Below are 21,815 nucleotides of genomic sequence, written 5' to 3' on the forward strand. Positions count from 1 at the left end.
TAATGAAAAACTTAGGTCTCCCTCTCGCGCAAGATCTATTTCAAATTGCCATATTGCTTTACAAATTATTTCGTATGTATATATGCCATATTTTTCTCTGCCTGTTTTATTATATACTAAATGTGTCATCACGTAAATTTTCATAAATTTTGTATTCTTTATTTCAAAGCTGTATAATACTATATAAAAAGATCAGATTTAAAAATTTTTTAAGATTTTATATACAATAGAATACAAGAATAGAAAACAGGCATATATAAAAATTATCCGCATCTTTTAAATGATCTTCCACTGCTGTATATTATGTTCGAGATCCGAAAAAAATTTTAGAAACACCTAAAATATTTTTCTACCAGATCTGAACCATTCTGCGCGTATAAAAATTATATATAAAATAGGTACCAAAATGGTTATATATACATATCAATTTATAATTGCAGTAAGGCAACTAGATCTCGAGATACTCGAATCTATCACTAATGACACAGTTAATTTTGTATGACAATAATGTTCGATATTAAAGTTTCACAAGTAATTCTGGTCATTACATATTTACGCCCTGTTAAAAGGTCAATGCAAATAAAACTTGGCAGATCTCACTGATGTAATAAGATTTCAGTAATCAATATTTACAATTAACAAAACCCGATTTAACTGTAGTTTAATTGTTTTACAGTATGATTAATTGTTTTACAAATTGTTTTACAATTGTTTTATGAATCTGAAATAAAATTAAATGAACTGTATCATAATCAACTAACACAAAATTTACCAAGCTCTATTTGAAATATCCTTCCACGTTTGCACCGTCATAAAGTCCATAATTCAACCTTCAATTTCAATTCTGAGACGTAGTACATATAGAGATAAATGAGACACAGGTCAAAAAGATTATATACAATATCGGATTATTTCGTTTCTTACTAATAGCCAGAAAATTGTCTAGTTCTATTGCATATTATATATCAAAAGTTGTTCGATTATCGTAGGCACCTTTTAAGAGATGGGTGAAGTGTACCGTGGACTACATTTAGATTGTGTATGTGTGAGTTCTAAGAACAATCGAAATCCTATAAAGGATTAATTATTAAATACTAAAGTTACAATATATATAGATAGTTGCATCCGTAAAGAAAGAAATGTTCCGCAATAATCAGAAGAAAAATTAATTTAAAAGCTTTTCATAAGTAAAATCTAACAGCTACTCCAATATTATTACACAGCTTTCAGATCATTCTCTGCAAAATTAAAACCGAATCTTAAAAAATGTATTCAAGTATTGTGTTCGAAGTAAAACGTGAAACATATCTTATGATAGTATTTTGTTGTAAAGTTAATTAAAATTGATCATACAATACTACACTAACAGCTATTGAACATATTTAAATATCATTCATTATTATTCTCTCGACACATTTGGTTATATATTTATTATATGTTACGGGCAAAGTGTCCGCATGGTGTGCAGTGTCGGCATTGCCCGGGCGGACTTTGCCCGTAAAATATACGTGATATGAAGCACATGAACTAGTAAAAGTATCTTATAAACTAGAATATAAATGTACATAACTAAATGATGAAATATAGCAAACATAATTGGGATACATGTTAAACGAACCTAAAGGACTCTGATATATGATGTTAATGCGCTGCTTCTCACGTGATATCATAGGGCTCGTATGTCTAACGTCACCATAATCTTGCAAAATTAGCTATACATAAATGGATTAAATTTCCAATTATCATAACAGACAATATGCGATTAGTTTAATTAAAGCGCTGAATGTTAATGTCAATATGATCATTATTGTTGCATATACATAGCGCCATTTCAAATTCAATTCTTTATCACATGAGCATGAGCAGGTATAGCTACATTTTGATTTACTTTATGCTTTCTTAATAAATGTTAATATTGTTTTCATTATTATGATTATCCTTTAAGTTCTATAAGGATATATAAAATCTTTGAGTAATTGCATGTATTACTGTACATAATAGCAGTACATAGATAACGAAATGTTGAAAATAATATATCTTCACGCAAAAGAATATCCATACATATTTAATACTAGCAACAGGACAGAAAGTGTTTGGAGATCACTTTTGCAAATATAATCTAAAAATATTCTCATTTATGTGCGAAGAAAAAACTTCTTTGTCGAAAGATTCATAGATTTCATCGTTTTCTCTTCTGCTTGACAGGAATTGATCGGAACCCTTTAACTCTTCAAAAATGTGAACTCATTTACAACATTACTTCATATCAAACCACAGATTGTAAATTTATATGCACCAATTATTTATTAAAAATGTGCAACTCATACATTTGCGGAAAACTTGAGATTCGATAAAAGAAGTTTCTGGAACAAAGTTCGCGCATGCAATTGTTGGTGAATATTATATTTTCTGAAAACTTTACTATATATTTTCACATAATCGCCCATAAATAACACCATGTAATTTATAGCGTTCTGTACGTTTTTAAACCATTCCAACTTACCACGAAGACTAAATAGCAGAAAGTGTAGTTTTTGAGGAAACAAAGTTAGAAAAATTCTGACGCAATTGTAGCGTCTGAAGAACAACTGCCAAAGTTAAATCAAAAGACTAACCTCAGAAAAACTCAGACTTTAAAACTCAGACAATCAATAACCAAAAAAAGAAAGAGAGAAATTCTATTGCTGGAAAATTTTTTCAGTTTCCAAACCTCTGTACATGCAACTGAGAGTGCTAGGAATAACCCAACATGAGACAAAAAAGCATTTGTTTTCAACTTTTTTCCAATTCCCCCAACTCAGCTTATTGACGGATACTGTGGATCGCTTACCGTAGAGACTCACAACCTATACGAAGAGATACCTGTTTCGGGGTTTTTAGCGAAGCCGTTCGCCAGAGTGAGCAATCGAGCACCAAAATTATATTCAACCGCGTTGAAAGCGCAATATCAACAAAATCTTTTAGGCTTCTTGGTAGTCATCGCAACAAAGCAAAGAAATTAGCATTCGAAAATGGCAGATAGTTTCCTAGAATACCCAAATAATATAGAGTTTATATGGGTTTTTATCTATATCGACTCCAAATCGAAAACATTCAAAATGTTTTCGATTAATTTCAAGATGATATTTGAGAGAGAATACCAATAATCCTAACTCATCTGATTATATTCGAGAAAGTAGAGATATTAGTCTCACTAACGAATAGATCTTGACCTGTGGAGCTGCATTCATGTACACCCCACAACTTTGGTTTAAAAATTTCTCTTGTAAATGTGCCTACTGTGTGATCATTAATATAGTATCCAAAATAAAAAATCTATACATGATGTATAATGACATATGATATATATTGCCCAGATAAACAAACGCGCGTGTAAATACCACAGCTGCGCGAATTCCATAGTATGAAGCAACTTTTTATCAATTATGCCGATATTTCCCCATCGAAAGATTTATCAATCATTATGGCTAGCACCAATCAGCCATGTATGTAAAGTCCTTAAACAGACCCTGCTCTAGGTCGCTAAGAGGCCGAGGATCTTTTGGAGGCGTTAGTTGTGGCTTCTCTGATGTAAACTCTTCATCGAAATTACTTACATCTTCCACTGAATGCTAATAACAGAAAAAGATTTCCATGTAAAAAAATATTAAGAAAGGAAAAAGATCCAATTTAATTCTAATTTCCAATTGATATTTAAAATTTACTCATATTAACAGATCTCTTTCTCTCTTCTTCTTACATATTCAAAGTTCATGCGTTAATAAATTAAAGTGATACTTACAATTACTGGTACAAAAGGTGGTTTCACGCGTCTTAAAAGTAAATCATCCCAAGCTATGTGTCTGAAAAATGCTTGTTTCTTAACATCTTCAGCGTCTCTTTCACTACTACCTAGTCTCCTATCTGGATTCTTTCTGAGTAACTGTTATAGAAAAAACATGTGGATAAGTTTTATGTTAAAGAAACAAAAAAGTAGTAAAACAAAAAGATACTTACTCTTCTCATAATTGCAATTGCTTCCAAAGAAAGGAATCTCGGATATCGTACTTCGTCATTGACAATGGAATCAAACACTTCTTCTTCGTCATCGCCTGGAAAAGGGGACTGAAACACATTACACATTTTTACTTAATATTCAATATAAATATATTTTAAACAAAGTATATAATATTTTAAAGCACTGAAATTACCTCTCCAACCAGCATTTCAAATATTAAGACTCCAAGACCCCACCAATCTACAGCTCGCGTATAAGTAGTGTCTGTCAGCACTTCGGGCGCTAAGAACTCAGGAGTTCCGCAGAATGTGCCTGTTCGCTCGCCAAATCCCATACCTTCTTTACATAAACCAAAATCCGCGATTTTAACATAACCTTCCGTATCTAATAGTAGATTATCTAATTTCAAGTCTCTGTAAATAAAGTATATTATAAAATATATAAAATATATAAATATGTATATATTGCCGGATTACTTAGTGTATATATTACATACCTGTAAATAATACGATTTTCGTGCAAGTATTGTAATCCGAGAACCACACAAGCGGAATAGAACACAGCGCGTGGCTCCCCAAAAACATCAGCATGTATATGCATCATAAGATCACCGCCAGCTGCATATTCCATCACAAAACATACATGTGCCTAAAAAAAATTCATCTCTTTCTTATTCTCTCCTATCTTACAAATTGTACCAAAAACACTAGAGAACTATTATCGGTACCTCAGTTTGAAAACACGCAAATAAGTTAACGAGGAAAGGATGGCGCGTCGTGTTTGCTACTTCGAATATTCTCTTCTCAGAAAGCAATGACTCCACTTCATCTCGAGCTATAATATCTCCCTTCTTCAAGGCCTTAATTGCAAAGTACTCTCCCGTGTTTCTATATTGCGACAGTATTACTTTGCCGAAATGTCCACGCCCGAGTACGGAGAGTAGTCTAAAGTTCTCCAAAGTCATACCAGTGAGCTGAGAATGCCTTCTTGACTCGTAGGCACTATCTCTATACTGAAGAGGTCTAACTGGCATTTCGTATACAACCTAAAGGACAGAAAGGTTTAATTGAAACAACGAATTACGTACAAATGCATGTTTTAACGTATCATTATAAGTTAGTTAAATATATATGTTAAAAGTAATTACATACAAATATAAGAATTATATATTAGTTAAATAGAATTATATTGTAAAAATAAGACACTTTAAATGTGTCCTAGATCTTATTGTTAGACAATAACAGGTTAACTGCAATATCTTACAATAATTATTCAAATTTTCATATGGTTATTAATTTTATATCTAGGTAGCATATATTTTAATATAATTAGAAATACATGCAATGCATAGACGAAAGATTCGGAGAGAAAGTAGGAATTAATATAAGATAAATGTATAAGATAATATTTTATAAACATAAAAATAAAATAGCTTACAATATAAGATAAAAGCATTACAAAGAATTACATGTTTCTTCAGTATTTGCATGCAACATACTAAAGCAAGCAAAGCAATGTTGTGTGTATGTGGAGGGTATGTACCTCATCCTCAGGAAACTCGACGACAGGTTGGGGCGAGGGTGTGCGTGGAGAGGGTGGTGCAATCAGCACAGGGCGGGGCTCTGTCACAAGGGGCCTCAAGTTTGCACCCTGAGGCCCGCCCTTTTCCTCGTTGTGCAGAAAATCAAACTCCCTTAATGCACTCTGCAACTACATTGCTACCTCTTTAGCTCTAATGTTTGATTGAAACTGTCGTAAATTTTATATTGCGCACCGATATTGAAGACATGCATGGCTATATAACTAATATATAATTTGAAATATGTATTTATTCTATAATAATTCTATAACTTGTGATTTATCATTTATAATAGGGAGTTTGGATTTGTTGATTTTGAAAAATTAAAAGGACAGTGTAAATATATATATGTATATATTGTTTTCGATTGTGCAAGAAAATAAAATTGTATTTATCGTAAAATAATTGATATAATACAGCTACTAGAAAACAGGAAACCTGTATTTCCATTTAATAAAGAATTTGTGTGTAATGACTACGAGATATTCTCTTAAAGCAAGTGCAAATTAAACTAAACTACTTTTTTATAATTGCAGAAATACATAATATATCTGATAACATGCCGCATCAAGATATATATGTATATATACATTCATTAGAATTATAACTTTATAAAAAATATATCTAATTATCATATCATACATTTATTTTAAAAATTGTTCTACCCCATAACCAAGATTCCCAGCCTTGAGATTCTAATACATATTGCTATAATCTTCTTGAGTGATTAAAAAAGTAGGAATAATATCATAAAAATATAATAAGTATAGTAAATATTTGTAACATAATGAAAACTTTCCACACATAATATCATATCATATACTTGTAACGATTACGTTACGATGTGTGACATTAGGCAGTCTTATATCTTTACATCAAAAGCAAAGATTGACAAATACGTATAACGCAATAAACAGCATTTATAACAAATAATATTGAGTATCTACACGTGAGCTCTTTCATTAAAAAAATAATGATGTTGATATTAAAAAACACGCATATATGAAGACTTTTACCTCTTGATCCAATTTGGGAGGTGGTGTAGGTGCAGGCGGAGAAGGTTTCTTTGTCACAATTGGTGGCGGTGGGGGAGGATGCTCCGGAGGACGTGGCAGAGTTGGACTACTATTACTTGATGTTGACATATTCAAAGGCCGTGCGCCACCCAATCCTCCTTTCTCCGGATCGGGCACTTCGCCGGGAGTTTCAGGCTTATCTTCTACTGAGGTATCAAACACAAGTTGCAACGGTTGTGGTCCTGCAAATCAAAATATATAAGATATCTTGGTAAGACTTTGCATTATACGTAGACGAGATTGAATCTTTACCTGACGGCGGACTCTCTGAGTTTCTGGAGGAATTGTGCAATGAAGGCGCCGAACGTTTAAGCAACCTACCCCAAGTCGCGACATTTATGTTCATTTGATTTGCTCTTGGGAAATTTTTCACTTGTTGCTTAAAGATCTTGCGTTGACGCTGCAATTTAGGCTTTCGCGATATCATTGGATTTAAGAATTTAATTTCTGCGAATAAGAGGCCTTGCGGTTCCAATTGTAAAGCCATGCCGTGTCGAACGTCATCAATGAATTCTTCTAAACGTAAAAACTTGACCGCACAAAGAGATCTCCAATCTTTCCAATAAATGCCTATTTCAAGTTCTCTCGATTTATCAAGCTCAATAGAAAACCTAGAAATTTGTATTGGACACATGACATTATAAAGATAATTGAGTTGTATTAATTGATCAATTAGTATTAACACTACCTTTGATCCCAAGCTTGTTGGGAACATGGACGCCAACTAGTTTGTCCTACGGTTTGATTATCCAATTTTATAACTGCCATGATATCATCTGAAAATAAACGATTAATAAAAGATTAAATTAATAAAAGAATTAATAAAAGATACAGATGTTACTCTCAAAATATCGAAAACTTACTGCTTGTTTCGTCTTTCACGCTATATGATTTGCTTGAGCTGCGTCCTGTGACACCTTTAACGAAGCTACGTAAATCAGGACTAGCAGGATGTTCCCTCCTCGTACGGCCAGGCACTTCTTCTGCTAAGTCTTGACATCCCATTAATCTTACCTAAACAAATTACGGCATATAATACAACAGAAATAATACTGTCGGTCACTTGGTTGCACAGTCTTCGACATACCTCTAATTGTCCTGTAACAGCGGCGCATCTCGATACTGAAGCTGGTACAGTGGCTTTACCTTCCAAAGGACCGCGAAACGGTTGTAATGATGTATACGTAACAGGAACTGGACTAGCCGACTGTACGCTAGCTAATTCTCTCTTTAACTGAGCTGCAGTACCGCTGTCGGGAGGTAGCTCTTGTCTTCTGAGCTCAAGGGACAATCTGAGCAAGTCCAATTTTCTACTGGATTCCGCGAGGCTTGCTTGAGCCTGTAGTAATTTATGATTAATGATTTATGTAACAAAAGATATTGCCATTAAGAGATAAGTGGTTTTAATACTAATTTTACGTAAACAAGGGATTATACATATATGTGTAGACACACAAACAATATTCGACATAATATTTATTGACGATGCAATCAATATAATACATCTTTGTTAATTTTTATAAATGCTCAATTTTCAGCAGAATGTAGCAGCCCTCATAATAATTAATTTAGATAAAAAAGCTATACGTATATAGAATATATGGAATACTTTAAGAAATATAAATTAAAGCACACAAATCACAATATACAAGTTTACATTATCCTCAATCGCCATGATTGCAGTGGAACGCAATGTTTTTACGCATACAATCTTACAACATAAATAAAGTGGAAAGCGTTTGTCGTCTTGTAAAAACTAAAAAAGAATCAATATGTTTAAAAATCCTCAAAAGCTAATGAAATCAGGTGTCACTCTTTTCGCGATTTGAATGCTGGATGACGTTCAAGTTCGCTCAACGAAGAGGACCGTCCTCTCGCTCCGTCCTCGAAGTAGCTTCGACAATGCTCGCACGAACAAGCCGGATTTTTCGAGGGCCCTATGTGATGTCCAGGTTTTCGAAACGCATTGATTACTGCTCCAAATTTTGAGGCTTTTACGATATGATCAGTTTTTTCTCCGTACGGTGTAGTGAAGGGAGACGTTACGCGGGAGGGTATGGTCGAAGGAAGGGGAGACGGGCTCTTCGATCCGAACGGACCGATACGATCGTGTAAAACATTCGTGTATGGAACGTAATCTCTGCGTGTCGCAAACTGAGAACATTCCTCTTGAGCATTTCTATGCTCCGAGCTTAAATTAGTCGCGTTAAATTCCTCTATTTGACCCTTGCTCGTACGACGGACGATCGAATCTCTTTTAACAAATCGTGATTTGTCATCGCCGGATACAAAACTCCAACCGACTGCTCCGCTCTCGTCGGAATCCTCGGCACTCTCCCCGGACGACCAATTTATCTCGTGTTTCTTGAAGTATTCCCTCATCTTTCTGTTCTGTAGCAGATGCTTCCGTTCAATTTGCGGCGATCGCCAGGTTTTGTTTCTCTCATTACCAGCTTTCGCCAAAATATCCATTTTTCGTATTCTATCACGATCCGTGACATTGGTATATTCAAAGCTGTCGCAAGGCGTTAAGCCAGATTTATTATTGATCAGAGACTCAATATCGGAAAATGTGTCCTTCGACGACGTCATGGTTGAATCGTAATCGCATGGTGAAAGAGCCGTGCTGGACGACACCGCGGACCACGGAACGGAATCGAGGTCCCGTATCCCGCTGTATGAGCTGAATCGCGAGGGGTAAAGGGAACTCAAAACTTCGTCACTGTCGTATCCCTTCGAGCTGGACAACGAAGGCATCCTTATCGGCGCGTTTCTGAAACTCGCGCATCGTCGTTCGGCGCTACGCTTCAGAAATGCGTTTGCGTCTTGGAATCCTCGTGGCAAGTCGTCCGTCGCTTGAGTGTGAGTGACTTTGACGTTCTCGTTCTCGAAGACGGTCATGGGCGTGCTGCGTTCATCCTCGCTGATCGTATCTGTGCTGACGTCGTCATCGGATCCTGTACAGTACACGTCGATATGTACCGTCCGCGACTTGCGCTTACTGCTGTCCTCTTTTGCGGATGAGTCCGATTTCTCTGGATCAGCCGGAGGACCGGTACTGGTATTCTCAGTTGACGCCGGAGGCAATCTGATTTCCTGTTGGAAGAAGACGACCGTCGCGTTCATAGTGAATACTCTGTTGCATACGTTTACTACATATTGCAGAATCCATAATGATGACTCACCTCCTGTTTCTGCTCGCTACGTTGGTAAGCACCAGTGCCAGATTTCTTCCGAATTCTGCTGCTGTTCACAGTCGACGACGAGCGGACCGATTCGATGTCAGTGGTTTGCGATGCCGCGTCTTTGCTTACCGCGGTGGATCTGCAGCTATTCGTAGTCTTTTCCGCGACGCGAGTACAAAAATGCGTGGTGAAGGCACTCGACGCGCTTCCTTCCGCACAATCCTCGCAGACCTCCGGGACCGTGCTGAATTGATGGCGCGAAAAGATGTGTTGGTGCGAGGGTCGACGGTGCCACTGATCGACGGACGGGGTGATCTTAGAGAATTCGGCGGACGTGGCTTTCTCGGAATTCAGTTTATCCGCGCCCGCGGTGGAAAGCACGATTCTGCACGTGCTCTTACATCGACGATTGTACTCTTGGGACGAGAATCGTGCAGGCAAGGTCGAATACGTATGTGAGAACTGTTCGCTGTTGTAGCCGGAGTCGGAAACGTTCGCTCGGCCTCTGGACGAGATGGAGTCGTCATTGCCAGACGAGCCCGAACGCGGCAGAGTGTATGACCCGCTTGATGACTTCTGAGACGGTCTCTCGGGAGGTGTGGACGTGAAGAGTATATTGCCCCGTTGAAAGCCAAAGCCGCCGGCGGTACTACCCGACAGGAACGCATTGGACGTAGTTGGCGTCGACGTCGGCGTCGACGTCGGCGTCGACGTCGAGTTATGCTCGCTCGTGTTCCAACGGCATATCATGCGGATGCCGCCCGCATCAGTAGTGGTGGTGGTACCCGGAGGCATTCGCACGGTCTCGGAGGTCACCGCGTCGCCGTGGCGAATCGTGACTTCGGCGCGCACGAGCCACGGTGGCACCTGGCTCGAGCTACCGTCGCCCGAATTATCCTGACGTCCGTACATCTCGCGCCTCTCTTCCCCCTCAACCTCCGCCGCGCCTTCATCCACCGCACGACATTATTGTTATCCAATCGGCTCTGCTGGCAGGAGAACACTTCCGAACGATCTGTCTTCTCCTCCTCCGTACCGAAGAGACAATGATGCGGTTCTCTCGTCCCTATCCTTCTTCTGTTCATGGATTTGAAGTCTCTCTGTTCGAACGTACATAAAATGCCGGCGATTACGTGCAACACCCGCGATCGTTCATCTAATTCCTCATCCGATTCCGTAATATGTTGAAAAGTAATCTTATATAATAATGTCTATTTAAAAGTTGAGCCGCTCGTACTTCACGATCTCGTCCGTGGCGCAGTTTTTCCCGGAAGGATGGTAATACTGCGGTATTGCATCGCCACTGATCTATTTTCGGGTTCCCGTGTGTTCGAAAACTATCCGAGTGCGTTTCTTTCCGCCTTAACGGCGCAAAATTTTAGCGCCGATACCTAAAGAAGATTCAATTTCGACGTGACACAGTGATCGTCGCTTTGCATTCCATTTCTCTACATAATCAATATTTTTCTTGTACGAACGAGAAACAGTTATAATGTGTGATTTCATCGTTGCACATTAAACAATACTTCTGCGATTGTTGCAACCACCGTAGTTTTCATCTCTCGTAAGGCAATAAACTGAGCAATATAGCGACATGTGTATAATTAGCACAATATAAATTTGGAGCAACGTACAGTCGCTCTAAAAATATAATTTGGAATAAGGCATTTTTCATACGCTCGACAGTCATCGATGCAATAATTGTGTACAATAATAATACAGAGTCAGGCGAGATACACTATGATACAAAAATCAGTATCAAGTTGCTTGAAAAATTTCAATTACAGTTGTAGACTATTCAGTCTCGATAATCGCCGGTAGTCGAGAATATTCGAAACACGGATATCTTACGTGAGCGTAAAATTATTTAGCACAATCTAAAAGGCGGGTCAATTATCTCTGAGTGACTCGCACACATCCAAGCATCCAAGAATCAAACAAGATTCAAACTTCCGCTAAGTAACGGATTGTTTATGGCTCGATCAGAAACGTTTGAGCGTCCAGTTAGTATACAAGTATCCTGACAGCTTAAATCGATTCTGAAGCAGACGTCAGTCTTCTTTGGAGCGCAGCGTTCGAGAAGAGAGCGACGGAGCAACTCCGAACGAGCTACGATCATTGGGCGGCTTCGTGTCAGTCTTCGGGTTCAAATCATAATTAACAGCCACGATTATCCGAATGCGTGGTCAATATCTTCTTGAATGTCCACTTGACGGACGTATACATTCCACGGGTGCCTCCTTCGCAGTCGGCCGGTGTACATGTCGTCGGTTTATCGCGGTGCTTACGATACTGGGTGATGCCAGTTCTCCTCGAGAGACGGTAACTAAGCGCGACCCGAAAAGGCGTCACGAGAAACGGCGGGGTAGCGCGGGTATTCGAAGAGCTATTTTGAGAGAGGCGCGTATACGCCGCCACCGACCCTCCGGGGTCCACGTCGACATGCAATACGCCGCCGACGTCGCCCGCGCGATCCGGCTGTCGACAAGAAGTCGTTTTCGTATCGGCGGCGCAGCGGACGCCCTCGCCGAAATCACATTACCGTTCGCTCAGACTCCAACGCTGATTCGTGAGAACTGTTATAAATTGGCCGATTTACAGAAAACGTGTTCCTAATCAATCAACTGATAACAGCCCAACAATTTTATAGAAAATACGATCCGTTTAATTAAAAAAAAATAAAAACTTTTGATTGGCAATAGGATATTTTTAATATTGCGTTTGCTAATTTAAAGGAAAAAAAATTCGTCTTGTTGCACTAGAAACGGAAATTGTCTGCGCATTTTATATTTTCACCGAGAAAGATGAGAGTCGGGCAATTTCCTCGTTATTATCATTTCGAAACAGTTCTGTCGGCGAAGTGACGTAAATAGCTTCCTTTAAAGCTACACATACAAAGTGCCTTTTGCAGATTGCGTGTCACGCGCAGACTTCCGTTTCTACGTTGACAGATAACGAATTAAAGAAAAAATGACCTACCTCGGTTAAGGCCTTCTTATCAGCGACTTTGGCACTTTGTAGAAGACGTATCACGTTCTTGGCACCTTCCACGACAGCTGCCTCTATTCGTAATCGATGCCGCAGCTCTTCCACCCTTTCCTCCAACGCGAGCTCCAAGCTAGGCTCGTACCTGTCTGTAAAAGCATTACATTTATTGTTCGCGTTACATTCGACAAAAATATCACACTCGCAACGCTAACCGTTACATTACAGAGCTTTCATTTATCAACGGTGCATGATTATCTTCTTACGTAACGTATATTCACCCACGCTTTATAGCGAGAAAAATTAAACCATTACACGCGTAACGAATATAGTATATCCTTCGACGAACAAAACACTTCCTTCCAAGAAACGCCATTTACTACAATAACGAACACACTACGCAACATTGTACTTTTATACTGAATACTCGGCAGAAATTCCTGGGTGAGATACGAATGTATACCGTGTTCTGAAACGGTTTCATTTCCGCAGTAAATGTCAGCTTACTGTCTTCATTCCGTAAACTTCAACGTTAACAATGAAATGTATACAGCTTAACTGTGATTGTTGCAAACAATTACAACGATAAAACTGACGATACGCATGTATGTTCGATAGAATTTAGCGGAACTTTCTGATAGCGTGTATCAATATTTAAATAAGCGCAGCGTTTTTTAGCCAGAGATCCTTAATTTGCGCGTGTAATATCGCAAATTTATGCTAGTACAACTCTTTAAGTTTGTTACAATCAATATACGAGAATCGATTATTTTACTTATAGAAAAATATTTTAGAATATTCTTTCAATTATTTTCTTTCTCTGTAGTTCGGTTTGTACACACAAATTGTATTAATAACAATTAACATGTACCTTTGTTGCTAGCTGTTTCGCCGTTCGGTGGTGGCGCATCGCCTCGTTGTTGCTGCTGCCGTGCTTGGCGCACCTTCATAATCCGCATACGTAGGAACTCGATTTTGGCGCGGGAATCATCTAGCATTTGTTGAGCCTCCTGTAGCAGTTTTTTGTCGCGATGGCCACTCGTTAAACTCTGTATCATGTTTTCAGCACCCTGCTTGACCTATCGCGATATAAAACGAATGAGATGACGTTTTACATGTATTATTTTATTAAAATTCTACTATACACTATATTGAAAGTTCTCTCCTCGATTTGATGCATCCAGTGTATGTAAAAAAAAAAACCAACCATTTTATCAAAAAGCGAAAGAAGGAGGAGGAAGGTATAATTGCAGACAATTAACGCTTCTGCTGCATTAACAAGTAACTGCAAGGAGTCCAGGCGCGTTAGTCTAATTACTTCAAAATCCCCGCGTGATGTAACGAGAGATTATTTTTAGTAGAAGAAAAACTGCGAGCGACTCACTGCGCTGACTCACGCGAGGCTGATACAAGAAAAGTGAAAGAGAACTACCGAAGTGTTCTGCGTAATCACTCGGAAAACGTTGTACATGACTCTGCGAGAATTTATATTCTGAATCTACATTATCAAGTACCGCGATATATAATTATTACTGAAGAGGACATTCGTTATCGATATTCTCCGATATCGCGACAATTGTTGCTAAAAATGATAGCGTGACAATTCGATATCACGTGAATGTCATCCGTGTTCGCGGATATCGCGATTGTCCGCTTGTTATTCTGAAATGTATGTAATTCAATAGTCTCTTTATTAACAGGCGGATCCTACCTTCAGTTCGATATTGAGCTGCTTCTCCAAGGACAGAAGCCGAAGATCCGTGAATAGACCTTCCTGACTCGGCGACGAAGGCCCCATCGGTGATAGAGGCGTGTCTGAAACAAAAATAGAAACGTTCACGAAATGAAAGAATCCGATATGACTTAATAATGTATCGGCGATACCGATATTAAACGGTAAACGAGGTATCTCTCGATGAAACGGAGCACTCTATGACGCGAGAACATATCAAGTGCGTCATTTAAAGAATATATATGTTTACTAGACGTTCCATGCGCGATTCGGACACGCTTTCTTTAGCCCGCGGGTATCTCTCTTCGTGTTCGGATTTTCCACGTTAGCCTAAGCAATCGCCGTCTTACACGTGATGTTTTTTTTCCACGTCTGGCAATCTCCATTTGATTTGACAAGCGAGATCGTACGGCGCGCTTGTGGATCCTACTTTCCATCACCTAGCGCTGACACGCTGAAAACGCCCTGACTCCCACGTATTCGAGCTAAGTATATGGGGGAGTGTGGAAAAAAAGTGATGTCCCGCTTTGTTTCAGGAACGCGCCGTTATGAATTTCCCATCGCTTCCATTTCACCGCGTTTATTCTGCCTGTCTATCATCATAAACGTCTTTCGAGATACAACGGGGATTATCCGACAATTGCGTCAGATGCTTTCTCGCAAAGCCAGCGCGCTGCGGAATCGCTACACGTATATATACGCGAATAGACTCGCGATCACAATTTATACGAATAATACAATAATGCATACACAATGTAGTAATATTACGATGCGTACGAATAAAATACCCGCGTACATGTAATTCGTACCGGAACGGTGTGGGAAACGCAAGTCATAATTACAAGCGTTATTTCCGTGCCCGCCGGAACTTCCAACAATTACATCAATCAATGTACCTTACGTAATCATATCGCGTTATCCTTTATTATTTCGTATATTTCATGTATTTTAACGGCGCGGACGCGGTCTGACGTCTCCCTAATAGCGAATCTCCTGCTCAAGGATATATATTAATAATTGCTTGCGTAATGCAAACCGCTCGAACACGTATAAATGCATCCTCTTGCGATGTGAATTAATGGGCCTTTAGTAAATGCGTTTTTTAAAAAAGTCAATTCTGTACGGACGGTTTATTTTACTCTATAGTATACATCGTTATTTCAAGGCCAACCATGCGATTTTCGAGGAGATTTACGTCGGTCCGTTGTTCGACCGCACACTGTTGCATCGTGCATGACTGGCGCGCGAATTTAGCTCGTTAAAGCTGCGATGTGGGGCACCCTTTCCTCCATCGAAATATGCCTATTATGCACCCGTGCCCGGGCGCACGGGAAGTTACCGTAAACACGTGCACGGTTCCATGGTTCCGCGATTTCCCTGTGCGCGCGTGTACGTACGTACGTACGTACGTCGCGATAAACGACGCGTAGTGCCCGTTCGACGCAAATGGGCGAACGCGAACGGACACGCTCACACACCGTCTATGCACACGAGTACGTTCGACGTGTCCGAATAAGGTGATGCGAGGGAGCGAGCAGATGCGCGATTTTTCACGCGATACCTCAAATATGCTGTACCACCGAAAATGTATGCTAATCGTCGGCTTAGACCTCAGGAATCGCGTAAATGTCTAAAGAGTCTAAACGGTCGGCGAAAGCGTTAAGCGTCTGTGATAATTTGCAATATTATTTACGCTCCTTCAGCATGGAAAGATCGCAAATATCCCGGGAAGTTGTGCAAATATGTTAAATTAGACAAAACTGAAATCGGTTGCACGGGAGAACATTGTTTTCCGATACTATTTCGACACGTTTTACATTTAATAGCAGACATTTTTTTCACGGGGTACATTTGTCAGGAAAAAATCCAATAGGCTGCAGAGATTTAATTCTATGGCTAAAGAATTTAATTAATTCTTTGCATAAGGTAGATCTTATCGATTCCCGGCGACTTCATCGACTTCTCGGACAATCGCGGGGACGGCTATTATTCCCGGGGATCGCGCACAGGCAGAGATATAACGGGGAACCAAGTTCGCGCGAATGCAAACACGCGTACCAGCCGTTTCACAATACGGCGAAAACGACGACGGAGACGGAGGCGGCATAAAAGAGTTTGCGGGGACAATGCGGCATCGAGAGCTCCGCGAAACCGTGTCATTAGCGCAACTCGGCCGAACACGTGCCCCATTATATTCCGCGCTTCTGCCCTTGCCCGCCGCCGCACGGGGAGACCCGGCTGACAAAGGCTTTCCTTGTTTTTGATACCGCCAACTGCACCCATCCACCCACCCTTCCTGAGCGCCCTTCCGCTTGTCCTCGTTTCTCGTTCCTCTCTCGAATCGCCTTTTTCCGAGCCTTTTTCCCCCTTTTTCGGTCTCTTTTCGCCGAGAAACAAACCGAGAGGTTACGCGAGCATTTGAGAGAGAAAAAAAAAGATAGAGGAAGAAATGGAAGGGTGGTTGTGCAGAGCGTGCAAAGTGGCTGCAGCTATTCGCAGCCACTCTCGCCGGTTCAATGAACTCGTCGGGCAGGCGCGGCGCACGCAACCCTTTCGATAGGGAGAGTGCGTGCGCTCTGGAAGAGAGGATAATTGCTCTCTGCCTTTTGCTCGCAGCGAAAGGAGAAAAGGACAGCGCAGCGACCACGCGAGGTGGTTATGCAAAACGTATCGAGGCGATATGCAACCAGATGCTCTGTCAATTTTGTGCGCTTAGATGTGAAAAAACATTTAATATTCCACGAATCTCAAAAAATATGTTAAAGCATTTAATTTTTTTTTTTTTTTTTTTTTTTTTTTTTTTTTTTTTTTTTTTTTTTTTAGGTCTTAATACGGAAAGCCGCAGACCAAAAATTCGGGTAATAATCTCTCGAGAAGAATAGACAGAAATTACACACGGGTAATTTCTCGGTGGCTGTACACGCAACCGCGATATGCATTAATGCCATCGCGCGATGCGTGTCGGTTTTGTCGTCTCTCCATTCCATTCATAACTCTACTCGCGTCGAAGCTGTTCCATCTACACGAGCGTGAGTTAGCGATACGTTCATAAAGCATGAACGCATCGCGGAGGGAGAGAGCTCTTGTGCAGTTCGTTAATGCATGTAAGAAGCGATTGTTCGTGTGCGATGGTTGTCGGCAACATCCTTATTACGGCATTGATTAAAATAATTACCGTAACTTTGCAAGAGACGAGAATGCGAGGCGCTTTATTTATACATCCAAGCCAGCATCGACATCGAGAGTCGCATACATATCCGAACTCCTAGCATCTCGTCATAACAAACGCTTGCGTCAAGTGGACGCAACGCGATCTCTGTGAAGTTTTCCCATAAAATATTTTTCTGCGGATATCTGACAGTCTCTCAAGAGTTCCAGATAACGTCTCGAGAGCTTTATTAAAGAGCATCACGACTCTAACTCGCGATCTCAATTGAAAAGAATTATTACCAATTTCTGTCTAATAAAACTGCAAGATACTCCGTATCTTCGGATTTTTATTTTTTACACTTAATTCATCAGAGCTTCTCGAGAACGTATATCGCGAACTCTAGAATATTCCTTGGGGAGGAATCAGAATCTCTATTAAAATTGTGAAAAGAGGATCTTTTCGAAAACCATAAGATGACATATTGTCCCTCAATATTCCCCCCCTTTTCTCTTCTTTTTTTTAAATAACGATCGAGTCGAAGACATCCTCGATAACAATCATATTTCAAGATAGTACACAATGCAGGCAGAATGCAAGATTTAACACCTTGTAATGTCTTAAAAAAAAATACTTCGATGGCTAGGTAACCTTTGGTGCAGGCAGTGCAGTTTTTTATCGTGTATCAGGCAAACTTTGCCATAAACACGCCCGAGGCGCTGATTAGCATAAACGGCAAAAGCGTACCGAGAAATTATCATACGCCTCGAAAAACCTACGACGAGTAACCCCGGGCGCTCGGCAAAGTAGCAGTTAAGTTATTAGTATAGAGCCACCGGTTGGTTGCGCCGATCGAGAAAATCGCGGGACCGGTCCGATAGAAAGTGCAGCGTTAAAAAAGCAATAATGTAGCGGCAGTTATGCCAGCGAAAATCACTTAAAATCGAGTAACACGACGCGCCGCGCCGCAACGACTGGCACACGCAGCCGCGACGCACAATTTCCCGAGAGACTGTATACGGAGATGAATTAGATAATTATTTGCGAGAACAAGACTACGACTCGTCGCGAGCGCTTCATACCCTTGACATGGGCTACCGGAACCTATCGATTATCCGCAATCATTATTGAATGATCGTAGGCGTCAATTGCCATCCATGGTGAACGTATCGCACGCGAGCACGGTGACTAGAGTCGGTGTTACTTGCGCGCGTTAGACAGCACTGATACATTATATATGACAGATAGGACGAGTTACAAGACATTTGTATCGCATGAGGCTTATCGATCTAATCTGTTCGCCCATAATCTCGAGCACCAGTTTTCCCGTAGTAGATATATCGCCAGATTTGTAGCGATAACGTCTCTCGGAATCACGTATCGCGTGGATCAGAGAAAATGAAATTCTTAGATGTTTTTAGATTTTAATTTTTAGATCTTAGATTTTAATGATGATATCGCAACTTCCAATACACCTCTGATACGAAATAATTAAATATAACATATCGCAGACGGATCTTCGCACGTCGACGAGAACAAATATTAAGATCGTAAACGCGATGTCTGCATATGTAATAAATATCGCGAAAGGTGTGCTGAGAGAGTCGTTCGGCGTAAAAGGAACACCCGCCTCTCCGATCAATTAAGAAGTTTTACGAGCGCTGATGAGGTCTGATAACGAACTCGATACATTCGCCGCTCCAGTTATACGGAAGCGCAATATGCGCTATACTGCTGTGCAATACGGTATTACGTACGTCCGGAGGGGCAGGTTTTATGTTACGGAACTATATTGGGTCTGCTATATTAATATAGCTACTTAAGTGGCTATACGTACGAAACGTCCGATTTTAACGGTACAAGTGTACTTTGTGTGTGTAATATTCTTATATAAATTAAACATGTTCCCAGCGATTCTTGCGTTATCATTACGTCACCGATGAATAACTCAGGAATACGATTTCTCGGGAGCCACAAATATTTCAGTCGCGAACATAAAAATTCTAACATTGCACGATGATATGTCTTGCGGCACGCGGTATTTCCGGCGCTTATTCGAACCGGCAACCTGAGTGACTTATTTAGTTACGAATCCAATGCGCGGCCACTTAAAATTTATTAACTCGTAAATGCCTGACCCCTATACCGTTACTGTGTTACGAACGTTGCACGTTCGATAAAGTGCACTTCATAAATTCATGCATGGTATCCTGCGGTCAATAAGCTTTATAATTAACTCGGCTCATAAAATCCAGTGGAATTTTCGCGACCAAACAGCGCCAGGCGTATCGTGATTCATCGGGGATTTTCCCCACCGGGAAGATAACCGATAATTAGAGCGAACTATACCAATTGCTAGCGCGATTGTAAAACACGTTTACGTTTTTATAATATATACTTTCATTTCTTAGCGATTCGTCAAGCCGCTGCAGTTTTTACAATGGACTTTTAAGTATAAGCTTACGAGTAAAGACGAAATAATCCTCGTCTTGATCATTTCTTCGCGGAATTTCGCAGAGTTTTATGCCTCTGGCGCGCGTGGACGCGATTTTTCGGCTGTCATGGGATCTTAAATCGGGCCCGGAGGGAGGGCCCGGACAGGTAATCCACAAAGATCGGGCCCGGCCAACCGGCTGGCCGGTCAGGCATCAGGTAGACGGGCGAAGGAAGGAGAATCGCGGAGAAGAGGGCTTCCCCCGAGAGCGCCGACGATGGAATGCGAAAGCGTGGGTTCGGTTTGGCCGTAACGCGATCTCGATATACAGAGAGGAGCACGAGGTGGTCGGGTGGCCGGGAGAGCTTCGGGGCCTATGTACGCACGCGTAACGGTACCCCGCGCGATTGCTCGATCCCGATCGCCTCTCTTCGTAATGCGCTCTCGATCGTCTCGCGTCGTACACGCGTCTGCGTATGTGTGTACGTTTGTACAGGAACATTTTCGCCATTGCACGCAACAGGAAAGTGAACGAACATTGTCGTCGTCGTTGTCGTCGTCGTCGTTGTTGGCGTCTGCCTCGCACCGAGATACCGAGAAGGAGAGAAGAGCGTGAACTTTCTCCTCGATCTCGAAACTGTACCGCCAAGCGCTGAATCGATTGGATCAGTCATTTTTTTAATAAACTTGAGAATCATTATCTATCGTAGACAGTGATGCGATCCAGGGAAAAAGACTTTATTTCTTGACGAATTTGGATGATCTTTTCTTCATCAGTTTCTCAGAGTTATTGAGCTCTTAATATCTATAACAATGACTTGAGAAGAACACTCTCAATGCAGAAATTTCGGGATCGCACGCTGAATGGCGCGTCCCCCATCGTACTAAGGGAAACTGAATGAAGCACCCCCGAGGCAGGTTGCTAGAGACCAAGTATGACGATGACTGACTTAACTGGAATGGATAGAGAGCGTCTCGGGGTCCAAAGTATAAATAGCCGCTACCACTTACCGTCAATTCAGAGCGAGTGCAAGACTGTAGTTCCTCTGTACAACGTATCACGCAACGCATAACGAAGTGGCCACTCGTAATACAGCGAAAAAATGTTCTTCAAGAATCAAAAGATGTTTTTCCCGGGTGTAACGTACCAGAGCAGCCTATTAATTGCGTTATATGATCATCTCGATGATCGTATATAACTCCGCTATATACTAATTACGGACTCAACGTCACATACGAACGAACAATTTTTCTCCTTTGAATCAATTCCTCCGTCTGAGAAATATGCAGGTGATGTTTATATCTCGAGCATTCAACCAAATGCAACTGCGCAAAAGAAAACAATGCGACTATTGAATTTCAATTATCAATTTAGGCAGACTCGTGAAATGTGAAACCCGATACTGTCAATACCGAGAGTAGACAACGATCTCTGATTACAAAAAATTCTGTTAATCGATCCTAATTGTTCTGCGGAATGAACAGAGAGAGATTTTGAGCCGAGGCAGAGTAGCTTTGAGACACAGAGACGTGAAAGCGATAATCGTCGTCTCTTTGTCGTCTCGTCAAAACTGCAGTAAGTAACCCGTGGAATTGAATGCCGTTTTAAGCATCGCATAGGAGAAGCTAAACCCAATATCACGGAAGAACGACAGTGTTAACGGCACCAATAGCACCAT

The 21,815-nt window shown here is 40.6% G+C and overlaps 2 protein-coding genes across 4 annotated transcripts in view; both read right to left on the reverse strand.

Moving 5' to 3' along the window:
* Positions 1–114: 114 nt before the first annotated feature.
* The window catches only part of Pkn (serine/threonine-protein kinase N), a 29,262-nt gene continuing 7,561 nt past the window's right edge, over positions 115–21,815 (reverse strand). For 2 of the 3 annotated variants that reach the window (XM_077400959.1, XM_077400958.1), the window contains 15 exons: positions 14,534–14,637; positions 13,694–13,901; positions 12,817–12,971; positions 7,740–7,991; positions 7,516–7,666; positions 7,341–7,428; positions 6,905–7,263; positions 6,593–6,834; positions 5,540–5,707; positions 4,725–5,042; positions 4,494–4,645; positions 4,191–4,410; positions 3,997–4,104; positions 3,782–3,922; positions 115–3,611 (listed from right to left, as the gene is read on the reverse strand). In XM_077400959.1, the coding sequence (XP_077257085.1) occupies positions 3,468–3,611; positions 3,782–3,922; positions 3,997–4,104; positions 4,191–4,410; positions 4,494–4,645; positions 4,725–5,042; positions 5,540–5,707; positions 6,593–6,834; positions 6,905–7,263; positions 7,341–7,428; positions 7,516–7,666; positions 7,740–7,991; positions 12,817–12,971; positions 13,694–13,901; positions 14,534–14,637 (2,810 nt within the window). In that variant the 3' untranslated portion in view covers positions 115–3,467. The remainder of the gene's footprint in view (positions 3,612–3,781; positions 3,923–3,996; positions 4,105–4,190; positions 4,411–4,493; positions 4,646–4,724; positions 5,043–5,539; positions 5,708–6,592; positions 6,835–6,904; positions 7,264–7,340; positions 7,429–7,515; positions 7,667–7,739; positions 7,992–12,816; positions 12,972–13,693; positions 13,902–14,533; positions 14,638–21,815) is intronic. The other variant, XM_077400961.1, reaches the window with a different exon arrangement.
* LOC143894577 (uncharacterized) lies at positions 8,114–12,787 on the reverse strand. The gene is made up of 2 exons (XM_077400962.1): positions 9,838–12,787; positions 8,114–9,748 (listed from the first exon to the last, which is right to left on the reverse strand). Exons 1-2 carry the CDS (start codon positions 10,747–10,749, stop codon positions 8,462–8,464), a joined length of 2,199 nt encoding a protein of 732 aa, XP_077257088.1. The 5' UTR covers positions 10,750–12,787; the 3' UTR covers positions 8,114–8,461.

Source organism: Temnothorax americanus, unplaced genomic scaffold (assembly GCF_048541705.1).
Source record: "Temnothorax americanus isolate GAGA-0224 unplaced genomic scaffold, ASM4854170v1 Scaffold14, whole genome shotgun sequence".
NCBI lineage: Eukaryota > Metazoa > Arthropoda > Insecta > Hymenoptera > Formicidae > Temnothorax > Temnothorax americanus.